The following is a 17,251-nucleotide window of genomic DNA, read 5'->3' on the forward strand; positions in this document are numbered from 1 at the left end:
TGTTTATCCTGTTCATCATTAATTTATATAATATCACAAGGATACAAGAGATCACTTCAGGAGTGGCAATGTTTCATGAAAGCACCAAGGTGCGAAGGGGTAGGCAGGTAGAGTAACCAATCAGATGAACACAACCACCTTTCACCTAGTTTTTCCTTAAAAAGAGTCAAACTGCTTTCAATTTTCTGGAGTGAAAATGGCAGCATAGGTAGTATAATAAAATGTGCATGGTAACTGCTTCTTTCACATCCTCATAAAGTACTAATGTTTTCTAGAATACAATTTGCTATAGGGCTCAGAGATGAGTACCTTTCACATCAGTTGATATGCACACAAACTACTATCTGCTCAAAAGGAAACAGGTTTTTTTGTACACTCTAGTTAACAGCAACTCTCTCAAGAAAATAAAGTGTGTGGGGGGGGGACGGTAATAACCCAACCCTGTAATAATACAACCCAGAGTCCTAGAAGGGAAAAAAATCAAGCCATATTGAAATAAAGACAATTTAGCAATATCCTAAAGGTCACCAGTATTTCCACAATACTTGATATGGCACAGATACAAAGTCTTGAGTGTGCTGATACTTAGGTTGTGAAAAAGGGAGCCATGTGTGAGACAAAAACTAACTTGGAAAATTAAAGAGCCTGGATTTAGTCTCTGCTTTCTGCTCAATCCTTCTAAAACTTCTTTGCTGAATAGTTTCATGTTGTTTGTTTTTTACAACAGAAACAAGGGTCTTTGAAGACTTGGCCACAGTGTTACAAGTCTCTAAGGTGCTGGACAGCTTTATTCAATAAGAAACTACAGGTGGCAGTGGCTGAATTGCTCATTCAACAAACTGCTCTAAAGGGCCTCAGTGTTAGGGCATGCTCTCTGTACCCTTAATCTGACCTTAACACTGCAGAACCTTAGCCTCACAGCGTTTAGCATGGTTAGGAAGGATACATCTTTGTTTTTATACAGATTCTTTATACAGAAGTATTTCTTAGTGAAAAGTACAAAAACGACAATGGTGTGAAACAAATGAACTCATTAAAAATTGTTAGATGACTGACAGCCTAGGTAGTTGCACACACGAATGTAGCCAGACGCCAGAATCTTGTGGCAAAATAAAGAACAGTCTTACAGGCTTGTGTTGTAACTGTTTAGTTTTCTAAGGCACAACCAAAGTTCTTTTAGATTTATATTTTGGCAAGTGTTTTTCTTGCTGGAGGATCATAAAAGCAGGTGGGAAGTATCTGCCTAATGGCATGTTGGCATGCTAAAGTAAGGAAAATAGTACTTGGACTAAAGCTAAGGCCAGCAAGTGAAGAAAAACAACAAAATCTGTATTCGTTTTAAATTTGTACCAAGGCTTCTTACTGAATACTAGAAAAACAACAGAAGTGTCTTATACCTTTGCTTAAGAAAAAAGTGACTTTCCTTTGGAAGCCGTAGCTCAGAATTTAATCTGGGGTAATGACACCATGTAGTAAAAAAAAAAATCTGGATTTTATAATAATGTATAAGCAGGGAAAAGTTGTAAAAATGCTAAATGGTACAGTGCTACAAATATGGTGATATATGAGCAAAGGGGTCAAATCAGGTTTTTATTCCAGGCAGGTGTTAAGTTTGTGAAGAGTGATTCAATTTGTTATACATTCAAATCCAAATTAGAACTAGCTGCTTTACAATGAGATTTCACCGCCATGTCTTACTTAGCACTTTAATTTTTGGTAGTTCTGTTACAAGTTCAAGTAAGTTAGAGCTGTTTTCAACCCTTATATCTCTTTCCTTCAACAAAATGAAGGAGCCAGGTATTCTAATAAGCTTTATGTACATAAGATCCTGATCATTTTAGCTCTAGTTCACCCAACACATTTCCCTGGTCATAACCATGGCCTCACTGAAAACTGGAAAATATTGCATAATTTTAAAAGTCAGAGTATAACGATATTTACTGGTAACTTCAAATGAGTTATTCTAGGAGGATGAAATATGTTTGCCCACCAATCATGTTTGCCTAGCCATAAAAACAGTGACAACTTAAAGATCTGCAAAGATCAAAGGAAACGGAGCAACCACCTTTAACTGGGTGGAGGTGGAACATTCTACAGGTGTCCTGGTAGCCTTCATAAAGGTTACAAGATGACCCACCCACCCTGCTGGGCTGTGACCACAAACGACATCCCAGAGCCCACCGCAAATCTGGAATGTGACAAGTATAGAACCAAATGGCAGGTCTGAGCTTGCTTATAACACTCGGACCAGCACAGAGGCAGACAATGAAGAACTTCCAGAATCCCACAGATAGCTCTTTTTTCTTTTCTTTTTTCTTTTTTTTTTACCTTGGGAAACCATCCATGAGGTTACTATGACAAAAATATAAATCAAGGCTGAAATAGCTAAGTGCTGCCTCACAGCTGGCCATCTGGATATGGGGTTTTGCCAGTCCTTAGCTGACTGTTTTCATTATTTAATCAAATATTAAAAAAAGTTTAATTCACATGCAAGCCTTGTCAAAAAAGGAAAAAGGTTAATTTCCTATGATCAGCACAAACTGTTAACCTGTTAAGAAAAGCCCAATATTTCCAGCATTCGAGTATATACATACACATCATGTCTGTTTCTTTTGAAACATCTTAGAGTGATGGTGAGGAGGAGGAAGACAAATGAGATAAAGACACAAGCTAAACATCCAACAAGCCCCATTCCTCATTCTCTGTATGGCTGGCAGAATTAGAAAGTCATTCCTTTGCTGCGATGGTCATGATATATTTGAACATGTAGATCTCTAAAGATTTCCTTAATCATTTGACCAGGTCTATGGTACGTGCTATTTTGTTTTACTGGTGAAATAATTCATCACTGCTTCCTGAGAGGCTCAAACAGGATCACCGGCCAGATTCCGAAGAGAAACTGTTTGGAAACAAGTTAGGACAAAATGAAAGAAGATAAAATTGTTCCATGTTATCCCTGAAAAAGAATGAAAAAGAACCCATGGGATATGACTACAGCGGTTTGCTAGTGGTTGTCCTGGTATTAATAACCTGAGCAGAGCATATTCTTTCTAGGTATACACCAGATCTCAGAAACTATTTTTATTTAATTTATTTAAATATATTAAGCATCTACTTTGTCAAGCATAGAGCTGGGCATTTAAATCATCTCAGATCTTTAAATTAACTCTACAATGTAGCTATTAACAGCTCCATTTTACTATTGAAGAAACTAAGGCTTAAAGAAAAGAGACTTGCCCAAGGTCATAGAGCAGTAAGTGGAAGACTTAAGATCCAAGAGCATCTGGTCCCAAAGCCTGTACTCTCTCTGCTACCCCTCCACCCCACCCCCTTCTTCCACCTCCATCACATCCTCCCATTACCTCTGTCCTACACACACACACACACACACACACACACACACACACACACACACCCTAGGAAGTGGACTTACCTTCACCTTTGGCCTGTATCTCAGGTAAAGTGTTCTTGTATATAAACTGAAAGAAAAGGGGAGGGTGGAAAGCTTTTCAGACAAATTTTTTAAAAATTGAAGTATAGTTGATTTCAATTCTGTGTTAGTTTCAGGTGTACAGCAAAGTGATTCATATATATATATATATATATATATATATTCTTTTTCAGATTCTTTTTCATTATAGGTTATTACAAGATATTGAATTTAGTTCCCTGTGCTACATAGTAGATCCTTGTTGTTCATCTATTTTATATATAGTAGTGTGTACCTGTTAATCCCAAACTCCTAATTTATCTCTCTCTCCCCACCCCCTTTCCCTTTTGGGAACCATAAGTTTGTTTTCTATGTCTGTGAGTCTATTTCTGTTTTGTAAATAAGTTCAGACAAGTTTTTAAGTTCACGCAAACCGGCTTACTGACAAATTTAACCACAGTGCCTCTGTATATACAAAGAAAAAGCAACACTGACAAATAAACTTTGTTCATTTAGCAACCGTTTTTTGAGGACCTACTCTATGCAGAACAGTTGGCAAGATCCTAAGGAAGACAGAAATGATCAACTCTCAGACTGGAACCTCAGGATGTTTGTAGTTTAGTAGGGAGCATTCTGTTCATGCTTGATGTGATTCATGTCATGATTGCCAGTTTCATCTCTGAAGATATATGGTAGTAAGAATTAAGGTAGAGTATTCCTAGAATATTTTAGAAATGGTTATACCAGCTCTATCAGGATTACAATATAGGTATGAAATAACCAGGAAGGTATCACTTCTTCAGAGAATCCTTTAAAATGAGTCACCTCTAAAGATGAGATCAGATTCTGGGCTTCCCTGGTGGCACAGTGGTTAAGAATCTGCCTGTCAATGCAGGGGACACGGGTTCAAGCCCCGGTCCGGGAAGAACCCACATGCCGCGGAGCAACTAAGCCTGTGTGCCACAACTACTGAGCCTACACTCTGGAGTCTGCAAGCCACAACTACTGAAGCCCGCGCACCTAGAGCTCGTGCTCTGCAACAAGAGAAGCCTCCGCAATGAGAAGCCTGTGCACCACAACGAAGAGTAGCCCCCGCTCGCCGCAACTAGAGAAAGCCTGCGTGCAGCAATGAAGACCCAATTCAGCCAAAAATAAATAAATAAAGTTATTTTTAAAAAAATAAAGATGAGATCAGATTCTAATATATCAGTCCGTACAGCAAAAATAAAGTTAAATTTATCTCTGAAAAATTTATGAACTGTCCATAACTTAACAGCATACATAGTTTATATACAGTACACAATTTAACTGTATTTGAATAGTAATATACAGTATAAGTACATATGCAAAACATAATTTTATAGCATGAAAAATTTTCTCCTTTAAATAAGAGAATGAAAAAGAGCACGTATGTGTGAATTTGTGTAATTTAGCATGGCTATGATGTCATTCTAATGTACCCAAAACTGGAACTGTAAAGAGAAGCATCATAGATTATGAATACTTTACTGTTTTCGAATATAATCTTACTCTGACAATTTTTCAGATGTTAATCTCTAAAAGAAAGTTGCCATGTTTGCTCTTCTCTTTAGTGAAAAGTCCTGGACTGGGGCAGAGAAGCCCTGGATTCTAACCCTTGCTGTCACCTCCACCGCTCCCAACTATTTGTTAAGTACCTACAACATGGGGGAAAGCACTGGACGCTGAGCTTTATACACACTTCATTCTTAAACTAACCTACGAGGTAGGTAATATTATTCCTGTTTTGCATATGAGAAAGTCTCAAAGAAGGTCAAATATTTCATCCAAGGTGCTACAGCTAGTAAATGCTAGAAGCAGGATTTGAATTCAGGTGCTGACTAATCATTATCCAATATATTCTACTCCAACTAGCCAGTGACCTTGAGTGTCACTTCTCTCTGGGCCCCAGTTTCCTTCACCATCAAATTAAGAAGTTATATTAGTTGATTTCTAAGGTCTTGATTGGTTTGGGGAGACAGAAAACTCTGGGCTCAAATCCAGGCAATAACACTAAGATCATGTGAGAGGCACCTGACTTCTCTGAGCCTGTCTTTCCTCAAGTGTAAAACAGGACCATCATGAGTATTAAAGGAATAATATATATCAAGCCCAGATGAGGCTATGAGCTGAAAATTCAAACTTTTTATTGTGGAAAATTTCAAACATAAGCAAAAGTACCTATCACATAACGTTGTTAAAAATACCTCTTTATCTTCCTTATATTTGCAGCATCTGTGGTGATGTTTCTTGTTACATTTCTGGTACTGGTTATTTATGCTTTTCCCCTTTTCTCTTTTAGTCTCACCAGATGGGTCAGCTGTTAAGTTAATGTATCTCAGCTCCAAATCCACTCTTCTATATTCCATCCTGTTTGTGATACAGGAGATGGACTACAAACTACATTCCTGCCTTGCCAGATGCTCCCTAATAGGCTCTGCTAATTAGGGCATTTGAGAGAGACTGAAAAGCTGGAGGAGAAAGAAAGGACTTTTCATTTTTGTTTCATTTTTATGAGGGGCCACTGGCTTGTGGTTCTTGTGAACAGCATCCCAACAACACTCCATCACTGTGGCAGCAACAGTTTTTTCCTGTAGCAGCAGTACCACTTTTAAAAATACATTTATTTATTTTAATTTTATTTATTTCTGGCTGCATTGGGTCTTTGCTGCTGCACGTGGGCTTTCTCTAGTTGTGGTGAGTGGGGTCTACTCTTCGTTGCAGTGCATGGGCTTCTCATTGAGGTGGCTTCTCTTGTTGTGGAGCATGGGCTCTAGGCACGTGGGCTTCAGCTGTTGTGGCACACAGGCTCAGCATTTGTGGCTTGTGGGCTCTAGAGTGCAGGCTCAGTAGCTGTGGCACACGGGCTTAGTTGCTCCATGGCATATGGGATCTTTCCAGACCAGGGCTTGAACCCGTGTCCCCTGCATTGACAGGTGGATTCTTAACCACTGTGCCACCAGGGAAGCCCAGCAGTACCCTTCTTAAGAGTCCTGAGTCTCAGCCCCATGGGGTCTTTCCTCTGAGCTCAGATACCAGCTCCAGCTGAACAGTGCCTCCTGTTCAGACATGAGTTTGGAGTCCCCAAATTCTTCAATACTCCTCCTGTCAAGAGACAGACTCTATGACTTTGACCAATGGAGTATTGTGAGAGTGATACAATTTGAGTTGAGACTAGGTTATAAAAGGCCCCACTGCTTCCACCTGGTTCTCTAGAGATGCTCCCTCTGAGGCAAGCCATCTGTCAGGTAAGAAGTATTCATTGCTGTATTATATTACACTGCAGTTATGTCCTTGGGACTTCGTGGGCAGTGTTAAAGTGCCAAGTTTTTAATTCTTGGGTTTGCTTTATAGTTATTTTTGTTTCTCCTTTTCTATCATTTGCCAGTCTCCCCAAGCATTTCCTCCCATAAACCCTCCCTCTTAAATAGTTATTTCTAATATGCTATGAGCTGAGAATCTAAATATTCAATGCAGTAAGAAGTAGCAAAAAATAAAATAATTATACTTAGAGTTTAAAGAATTCTTCCATGATTAATAACCTTGAGCTCTTCACAGTATGAATTCAGTGATCCTTATTTAGTTGCCCAGAAGTTCTTTTTATATCATTCACAAGTAGTTAAATTCAGGTTGTCTAAATAAGTTGATCTCTAGACAGGTGAGATGCAAATGTTTTAAAAGGTAGTCTAAAAATTTCACTTGAGTAAATTTTCACATTGGTTCAAAGGAAAATTTTCTTCCCCTTTCTATAAATATTTCAGCTCTCTCAATTCTTGAGATGAATTTGAGATTAAACATAGACTGATCCCCTGGTAAAGAGATCAATATGTATACATTCATTCATTAAATCATTTAACAATATACACTGAGTGCTTACTATGTGACAGGCATTGATTTAAGCACTTGGGAGAGTAGCAGTGAATAAGATAAAGTCCTCCCTCTCAAGAAACTTACAGTCTAGTTGGAGGAGGTAAACAAGTAAACACATGACTGGTTATAAATGCTGTGAAGAAAAATAAGGCTTGCTAAGGGGAAACAGTGATACAGACGTATTATTTGAGCAGGGTGATCAGAGAGCATTCTGATTCCATTTTTGCTATAAATGGCTGACCTCCAACAAATTCTTGAATTTATTTATTTATTTTTTGGCTGTGTTGGGTTTTCATTGCTGCGTGTGGGCTTTTCTCTAGTTGAGGTGAGTAGGGGCCACTCCTCACTGCGGTGCATGGGCTTCTCATTGTGGTGGCTTCTCCTGCTGTGGATCATGGGCTCTAGGCACATGGTCTTCAGTAGTTGTGGCACACAGGCTTAGCTGCTCTGCAGCATGTGGGATCTTCCCAGACCACGGCTTGAAACCATAACCCCTGCATTGGTAGGCAGATTCTTAACCACTGTGCTACCAGGGAAGCCCCAACAAGTTCTTTATTAGGGGAACAAGGAAAGAAAAGTGGCAACCAATTTATTTCAGGGAAGGAGACAAATTAAGTTGGGGACTTCAGATACTCATGCTTTCCCAGTCCCCACTCGGAGGATCTGGCTGCTTTTTTCCCCTTAAATTTGTTTTCTATAAACAAAGATATGATGATCAACAAGAAATGGAAATGTTTATATCCTACTTGCACTAAAAAAGGAGATGAATGATCTACTTAAAATGTGCCAGAGGTCAGTTACTAGAGCTATTACCCTTTAAAGATGAGAAAACAGAGCTTCAGAGAGAGTAAGGGGCTTGCTTAAGATCACCTGGTGGCTGAGGCAAAGCTGGAACATAAGTTTCTGATTCTGTCTGTGACATTTTATATTTACACCATTCTATTTGAAGAGTAAAGAAAGAAACACTCCAATACTAGGCTAAAAAAGTCTCTTTCCTACCTGAAAAGGATATGAAGATAAGAACCAAGGCCAGTTAAAATATGCCACCATGCATGAAACTGTGTGGTAACAGATATGATAGGTGGCACCTTCTTTCGAAAGTTCCTGTGTAGAGAGGGGGGGGAAATATGCATGTCAATTATTTTTTATATTTAACAACTAATGCTGACAGTCTTAGAGCATTTTGAAATTTTGAAATGTCATTTTCAAACATGGCAATTATTTAACTTCCTTATGTCTGCTTTAGTCTGCTGTATTGTTTTCCAAAATGTATTTTGAGGAACAGTATTCCTAGCAGAAGTTCCATGAAGAAATGACTCTTTGGTCAAAAGAAATGTAGGAAACAGTACGTAGGTTATTGCCCTCTTGGAGATTTGTAATGCATATTAACAAATTATAGGCTTTAAAAAGTCCTACCATAACTAAACAGATATTTTTTTCAGGTAACCTACTAATACATGGAACCCTTCTTTCAGGTAGTATCTTATTAACACCTTATGGAACAAATGTTTCCTGGAAAAACACTTTGGGAAACACTGGTCAACTTAGCTATTCACTCAAGAAACTAGACATGACCTTTTTTCTATGCCCTATGTACAACCATCATTGCAGAAGAGCACCAAACAGTCTATAAAGTCCTTTTGTATTTATAATATGATTTCACTTCATAGTGAATCTTTGAGGTGGCTTTATAAGCTTTGTTTTGAAGATGAAGAACCTAAAATAGAGAGATTATTGAGTTGCCCAAGTCACTCAGCTAGTGGTACAGCTGAGTCTCAAATTCTAGATCTTTTGATTAAGTGTGTATCATATTAATATTCTCATTTATTAGAGGGGGGAAATTCAGCGTGAAATACCAAATTATTTTCTAGATATCCCCACAAATTTTGCAGACATCTTTAAGAACCTACTTTATTTCTTAGTAGAAACAGAGGATCTCACCCAGAGGATGATGACTTACCTCTGCGCTGTAAAAGCCCCAGTTGGGGTTCTGAAGGATATTATGGTACTGATTCAGAACCACTCACTCAGATCTTAGTTTTTTAAGCAAGATGTATTATTTGTTTTTGTGCATGTAAAGTCTACATTTCAAACATATGCAAAAGTAGGCAAAATAATAATGTACCCATTACCCAGCTTCAACAATTATAATTTATGGCCAATCTCATATCATCTAAACTTCTCCCCTCCCATATTATTTTGAAGCAAATCCCAGATATTGTTATCATTATACCTCTAAATATTTCAGTATATATCTCTAAAAGGATAAAACTTCTTTAAAACGTAACTATAATACCATTTTCACACCTAAAAGATTAACAATAATCCCTTAACATAATTAGATATTCGATTACTGATCATAAGCTTTTTTTTTTTTAAACATTTGGTTTGTTTGAATCAAGATCCAAAAAAAAGTAATTACACTCAGTTTGGTTGATAATATCTCTTAAGTCTCTTTTAATCTTATGTTCCTCCTCCCTTTTTTGCCCCCTCTGCAATTTATTTGCTGAAGAGACTAGGTCATTCATTCTATAGACTTCCCACAGTTTGAATTTTGTTGATTGCCTTTCTGTGGTGCTATTCAATACATTCCTCTGTTGTCTATGATTATGCAAAACTATTAAGTCAGAATTTTGAGTTGGAAGGATCCACTAGTTTAACCTACTTAACATGTTCATTTTATGGAAACTGAGGCCCAGACAGACAGTGTCTTAGGTGACAGACTAGAGTCCAGAGACCCAAGATTCAAATTCCAGTGAATATATAATTACTGAAAAGGTAGTAAAAAGGAATACTTGCCTTTCTTAGAAAATAACATTAAGCATATTAAAGTACAAAATTATATACACGTATTTCATATGCTTATTACAAATCATTCCTGTTTTTTTTTTTTTTTTTAACAGGAGATAGTGCTAATCTTTTCATAAAAGATCCCATTACAATGGGATCTGTCTGGACAAACTATAATAAATCCGGAAATACAGCCATGCTAATATTAGAAGACAGTTGTTTGGGTGCCTCTCAGACGGGCCCAAGCCCCCCTTTGAAAGTGGGCGTGAATCACAAAGCCCCGCAGCCGCTGCAACTGCACTGCACGCATTTGGTGCAGCAGGCTGGTAAAAACCTCATTCCTATTTCTTATTTCTTCAGTAAAGCAGATTAGGCAGATTTCAAAGCCCTAGTCAATATCTGACTAACTGTATAGTACTGCAATGCACACACAAAATATCCCTACAGATGTTATGGAATATTCTTAGGTCCAAATTTTTACGTAATTTAAACAAGCATTCCCAGAATTTAGCTTCATTGTGCTATATGTATATTTTAAATTTCAATGATGGCAAAAATTCACTTCAGTGCACTAATAATTCTATATGCCTATGAAATGGTCTGCTTAATAGATTCCAAAAATATTTTTCAGAGATTGAAAATATATCTTACCTCAGTGAATCACAAAAGATGTTATCTATGTTCCATAATAAAAATCCCAATAAAAATACACCCAAGGATGTATAACCCAGTCCTCTAAGCCATGGATAAACCCTGTGGGTAAAAAAAAAAAGCAAAATAAAATTTCGTCAATTCATGTCATGATGAGAGCTTGAAGTCATCACTGTCATGAGAGGAAAAGGTTTTCATAAGTATTAAAAGCAAACTTATCTATTAAATTCTCTAATACATTTGCCTATTACATTTAGCCATTAAAAGGTACTAAGAAAAAAATGTGCCACTAAGACTTTGCTAAGTGTATCAAGAGAGTAATCTGAAAGTACCCAGTAACTTTATCAGTCACTTGGAAGAGGCAGAGGGGTGGTGGAATAGAAAGAACATTAACTGAGTCATTTGCTGTGTCAGGCACTACAGTATATTAGATACACACAATATATATACATAAACACACACACATGAATACAATCTTCAAATAAACCCTGTGAGACAGGTATTATTCTTTTTGCTTCGCTGATGAGGGAACTGAAGCTTGGTATGTTATCCAAAATAACAGGTATAGCTAATGTATTTTTTATAGCTTTATCCATCCCCTCCAAAAGCTTAGTTTATATATATTTTTAGAATGTTATATAAATGGAATAATACAGTATGTTCTCTTTATTATATGGCTTCTTTCATTTGGCATAATTATTCTGAAATTCATCCATGTTGTTATGTGTATCAATACTCATTTCCTTTTACTGCTGAGTAGTATGCCACTATATGGATATACCACAATTTGTTTATCTGTCCAAATGTTGGTGGACATTTGTGTTGTTTCGTTTTTTGCTATGACAAATAAAACAGCTATGAACATTAATAAATAAGTCTTTGTATGGACATATGCTTTCATTTCTCTTGGGTAAAAAGCTAGGAGAAGAGCTGAATTGTCTGGCAGGTGAATGTTAAACTTAAGACAGCTAAACTGTTTTACTAAGTGATTGTATCATTTTACATTCCCACCAGCAGGGTAAGAATGTTTTTGTTCTACATCCTCACTAACACTTGCTATGACATCAGTCTTTTTCATTTTAGTTGCCTCAGTAGGTGTATATAGGTATCCCAATGTGGTTTTAATTTTTATTTCCCTAATGATTGCTACTGAGCATCTTTCCATATGTTTATTTGCCATCCCTGTATCTTCTTTGATATGGTATGTTGAATCTTTACCCATTAAAAAATTGTTATTTGCCTTCTTATTATTGAGTTGTAAGAGTTCTTTATATATTCTAAATGTAAGTCCTTTGCTGGACATATATTTTGCAAACATTTTCTCCAAGTCTGTGACTTGCCTTTCATTTTCATTTTTTTGGATTCTTAAAAAAAAATTTTTTTTAAATTGAAGTATAGCTGATTTACAATGTTCTGTTAGTTTCTGGTGTACAGCAGAGTGATTCAGTTATACATATATTATATATATATACTTTTTCATATTCTTTTCCATTATGTTTTTTTGATGTGTTAATATAGGTTTATTTTATTTTTATTTTTTGAATTTTTTTAAATATAGCAGGTTCTTATTAGTTACCTATTTTATACATATTAGTGTATGTGTATCAATCCCAATCTCCCAGTTCATCCCACCACTACCATCACCACCCCCACTTTCCCCCCCTGGTGTCCATATGTTTGTTCTCTACATCTGTGTGTCTATTTCCATCTTGCAAACCAGTTCATCTGTACCATTTTTCTAGATTCCACATATATGCGTTAATATATGATATTTCTTTTTCTCATTCTGACTTACTTCACTCTGTATGATAGCCTCTAGGTCCATCCACGTCTCTACAAATGACCCAATTTCTTTTCTTTTTGTGGCTAAGTAATATTCCCTTGTATATATGTACCACATCTTCTTTATCCATTCATCTGTCGACGGGCATTTAGGTTGCTTCCATGACCTGGCTATTGTAAATGGTGCTGCAATGAACACTGGGGTGCACGTGTCTTTTTGAATTATGGTTTTCTCTGGGTATATGCCCAGTAGCGGGATTGTTGGGTCATATGGTAATTCTATTTTTAGTTTTTTAAGGAACCTCCAAACTGTTCTTCATAGTGGTTGTATCAATTTACATTCCCACCAACAGTGCAAGAGGGACCCCTTTTCTCCACACCCTCTCCAGCATTTGTTGTGTGTAGACTTTCTGATGATGCCCATTCTAACTGGTGTGAGGTGATACCTCATTGTAGTTTTGATTTGCATTTCTCTATTAGTGATGTTGAGCAGCTTTTCATGTGCCTGTTGGCCATCTGTATGTCTTCTTCGGAAAAATGTCTATTTAGGTCTTCTGCCCATTTTTTGATTGGGTTGATTGTTTTATTAATATTGAGCTGCAGGGTTCCCTGGCGGCGCAGTGGTTAAGAGTCCACCTGTCAATGCAGGGAACATGGGTTTGAGCCCTGGTCTGGGAAGATGCCACATGCCACGGAGCAACTAAGCCCGTGTGCCACAACTACAGAGCCTGTGCTCTAGAACCTGCGAGCCACAACTACTGAGCCCATGTGCCACAACTACTGAAGCCCATGCACCCAGAGCCTGTGCTCTGCAACAAGAGAAGCCCGTGCACAGCAACAAAGACCCAATGCAGACAAAAATAAAAATAAATAAATAGATTTATTTAAAAAATATTCAGCTGTTTATATATTTTGGAGATTAATCCTTTGTCCATTGATTTGTTTGCAAATATTTGCTCCCATTCTGAGGGTTGTCTTTTGGTCTTGTTTATGGTATCCTTTGCTGTGCAAAAGCTTTTAAGTTTCATTAGGTCCCATTTGTTTTTGTTTTTATTTCCATTGTTCTAGGAGGTGGGTCAAAAAAGATCTTCCTGTGATTTACATCAAAGAGTATTCTATGCTTTCCTCTAAGAGTTTTACAGTGTCTGGTCTTACAGTTAGGCCTTTAATCCATTTTGAGTTTGTGTATGGTGTTAGGGAGTGTTCTAATTTCATTCTTTTACATGTAGCTGTCCAGTTTTCCCAGCACCACTTATTGAAGAGACTGTCTTTTCTCCATTGTATATTCTTGCCTCCTTTGTCATACATTAGTTGATCATAGGTGCATGAGTTTATCTCTGGGCTTTCTATCCTGTTCCACTGATCTATATTTCTGTTTTTGTGCCAGTACAATATTGTCTTAATTACTGTAGCTTTGTAGTATAGTCTGAAGTCAGGAAGTCTGATTCCTCCAGCTCCATTTTTTTCCCTCAAGATTGTTTTGGCTGCTCAGTGTCTTTTGTATATCCATACAAATTTTCAGATTTTTTGTTCTAGTTCTGTAAAAAATGCCATTGGTAATTTGATAGAGATTACATTGATCCACTATGGTTTATTACAGGAAATTGAATATAGCTCCCTGTGCTATACAGTAGGACCCTGTTTATCCATTCTATATATAATAGTTTGCATCCACTAATCCCAAACTCCCAATCCATTACCCACCCCCACCCCCTGCCCTTGGTAACCACAAGTCTGTTCTCTACATCTGTGAATCTGTTTCTGTTCTGTAGATAAGCCTCTTTGTTGCTCTTTTTCAAAATTGTTTTGGCTCTTCTAGGTCCTTTGCATTCCATGTTAATTTCAGAAATTGTTTCTCAATTTTTACCATAAAGCCTGCAGAGATTTGGATTGTGATTGCATTGAACCTATAGATCAATTTGGAGAGAATTGACATCTTAATAATACTGAAGTTTTCTAACCCATGAAAATGATACATCTATTTATTTAGGGCTTCTTTAATTTTGCTCAGCAAAAAACTGTTCACCACAATTTCTAATATACAGAGCTTGCATATATTTGCTAAATTTAATCCTTAAACATCTGATGTTATTTGACGGCACTGTAAATTGTACATTCAAAAATTTCACTGTCCAATTGTTTGGTGCTAATACATAGAAATATGATTTTTGAATACTGACTTGAATCTCGTGACCTTGCTGAATTCCACTTATTGCTTCTAGTAGTTTTTGGTACCTGTTCTGTGGTATTTTCTGTACATGATCATGTCATTTGCAACCACTATGTTGGATAGACTTCCACCAGTGTAGTGTTGAACAAAAGTGGTTACAATGGATATCCTTGTTTTATTTTTAATTTTAAAGGTAACTTTTAAAAACATTTCATGACTAAATGTGTTAGATGCTGTAGTTTACAGGCTGAGAAAGTTTCGTTCTATTGAGTTTGTAAAGAGTTTTATTTTCTTTATGTGGTTTATTTAGATCATAAATAGCAGCTGAATTTTTCAGAATGCTTTCTCTGAATCTATTGCTATCATCATGTAGTTTTTATATTTTGATATTTTAGCTATAAGTATTAGCATATAAACAAATGAAAGGGGTGATTAACTTAAAAATCATCAGGAAAGCACAAACCTGGCTGTTCATGAAAAGGACATTATTGCCAGTGTTTGATGAAGGTTCTCAGAGATGAACTTAAGAGAGTCATAGTATGCTTTCAGCTTTTCTGAGTTTATCATTGCCCCATTTGAGGGAGGCAGGAATGAGTTCCAGGAAGCACAGAGTTCAGCATAGTGAAGGCATTTGGCAGAACTGCAGTGTGGGCCAGGTGCTGAGATGTGACAGGGATATGATCAGTGGGGGTGGGATACTCTCTATTTTCTCCTTCTAAGCTTACTTACCAGGGCCAATCTTCAGCTCTCAGAAGTAGTTCAAAGCAAAATTCTTCTGTGGGGTGAAATGAATGTCTTTGGTTATCCAGGTAGCAGGGCACGTGAGAGAGAGCAAGAACTTCATCAGCACATGGTCCATGCAAGCTAAGTACAGATAAGATTCTGGGGACAGACTACCTATATATTATCAGGTCAAGAGTAGTATAATACAGAATGCCCTCAACATATCTGTGTCTGGAGTCACACTGCTTCTTTCTGGACTGGCTGCCTGTCTAGTGTACTGTTATCATCTGAAAAGTCCCTTCCCTTTGCCTTCACCTTGGGAATTGCCTTCACCTTTCTCTGTGTTGGATTTCCTATGTCTTGCATCCTATGTCTTCCTCCTTTTTGGTTTTCTCTCTCATTTTGGTCAAACACATCCTTCAACAGGTTCCTGAGCAACAGTTTATGGAATATAAGTTTTTTTGAGAACTTGAATGTATGAAAATGTATTTTGTCACCATATTTTATAGACAGTTTGGCTAGGTTATTATCCTATAATTCTGGCTTCCAGTTTTGCTTTGGTAAGTCCAAAACCATTCTGATCCCTGATCCTTTGTGTATATCTGCCTTCTAACTCTATAAATGTCCTTGTCTATAATTCTGAAACTGGCATGGGTCTACTGCCACCCACTATGCTTAGTACCTAGTGGGTTCTTTCAAACTAATAACTCATATATTTCAATTGTAGGATATTTTCTTGAATTGTTTTGGTGATGATTTCCTCCCATTTTCTCTGCACAGTACCCCCTCCCCCTGTTTTACGTTGGTCCTTCTTTTCCGGCTCAGTAATAATTCTATTGAGTCCCTTCTATTCTTCATTTCCTTCTCATAATACTGATGGCCCCCAGGGTGTGGTCCATGAACTTAAGGAAACACCTGCTATTTAGTTACAGCAGTGGTGGTGAGTGGGCCCAAAGTCCTGAGGCCCCAAGCTGTCCTGTTTACTCTGGACCATACCATGGGTTTAGTGCCTCACCTGTGGTAGATGCTTGCTGGTGAATAGGGGGTGATGGACCATAAGACAATAACAACGTATGTTCAGGAGAAAGAATTCCAGTGCCTTCTTTAACTATATCTTTCAAACCCGTCATTTCAGCTTTTCATTTTATCATATTTTTAATATCCTCTCTGAGGGGGATTCTCTGAATGTTCCTTTTTTATAGCATCTTATTCTTGATTCATAGATACAGTATATATCTAGGAATATTAATGAATTATAATATTTGCTGTCATTTTGTTGTTTCTGAAGTTTCTTCATGCAAAATTTGTTTATTCTAAGCTGATTTATTCCCTTATTATTTGTTTTGGCCTCTTTCATATTGAATGCATTCATCATATGTCTGGCACTGTCTCCTCATTCTTGTGATCACCTTTTGAGTAGAAAACTAAAAAGGTGATCACAAGCTCTAAGCATATGACTGAGGGCTTTAGACTAGAAACCTTCACTGTAGGGTTATTTTTCTGGGCCAATTGTTAGGGAACCCCCAATATCAGGTCTTTTAGGCTGCTTATATTCCCTATAAAAAGATTATTTCAATATTCTTCCTAGATGTCTTTGCATTCAGCATTCATAAAGCATAAGGTTACCCAATTTACCTGATTTCAGTATGGTATTTATTTGCATGCTTAATTGTGCCTGGCAAAATCCAATCTAGAGATACTGTTCACCCTTTCCAGAGAATAAACCTGCAGACTTCTGTAGTTGCTCCATGGCATGCAGTTGTGTGACAGAGCCTAAACAATTAACAGTTTCTTAAAGCTTTTAACCAAACCTCTTT

The 17,251-nt window shown here is 37.2% G+C and overlaps 1 protein-coding gene across 4 annotated transcripts in view; it reads right to left on the reverse strand.

The window, feature by feature from the left end:
* Positions 1-1,569: 1,569 nt before the first annotated feature.
* The window catches only part of ACER3 (alkaline ceramidase 3), a 188,134-nt gene continuing 172,452 nt past the window's right edge, over positions 1,570-17,251 (reverse strand). For 3 of the 4 annotated variants that reach the window (XM_059067786.2, XM_067038439.1, XM_067038438.1), the window contains 4 exons: positions 10,760-10,861; positions 8,318-8,422; positions 3,434-3,479; positions 1,570-2,899 (listed from right to left, as the gene is read on the reverse strand). In XM_059067786.2, the coding sequence (XP_058923769.1) occupies positions 2,846-2,899; positions 3,434-3,479; positions 8,318-8,422; positions 10,760-10,861 (307 nt within the window). In that variant the 3' untranslated portion in view covers positions 1,570-2,845. The remainder of the gene's footprint in view (positions 2,900-3,433; positions 3,480-8,317; positions 8,423-10,759; positions 10,862-17,251) is intronic. The other variant, XM_067038437.1, reaches the window with a different exon arrangement.

Source organism: Kogia breviceps, chromosome 7, assembly GCF_026419965.1.
Source record: "Kogia breviceps isolate mKogBre1 chromosome 7, mKogBre1 haplotype 1, whole genome shotgun sequence".
Lineage (NCBI taxonomy): Eukaryota > Metazoa > Chordata > Mammalia > Artiodactyla > Physeteridae > Kogia > Kogia breviceps.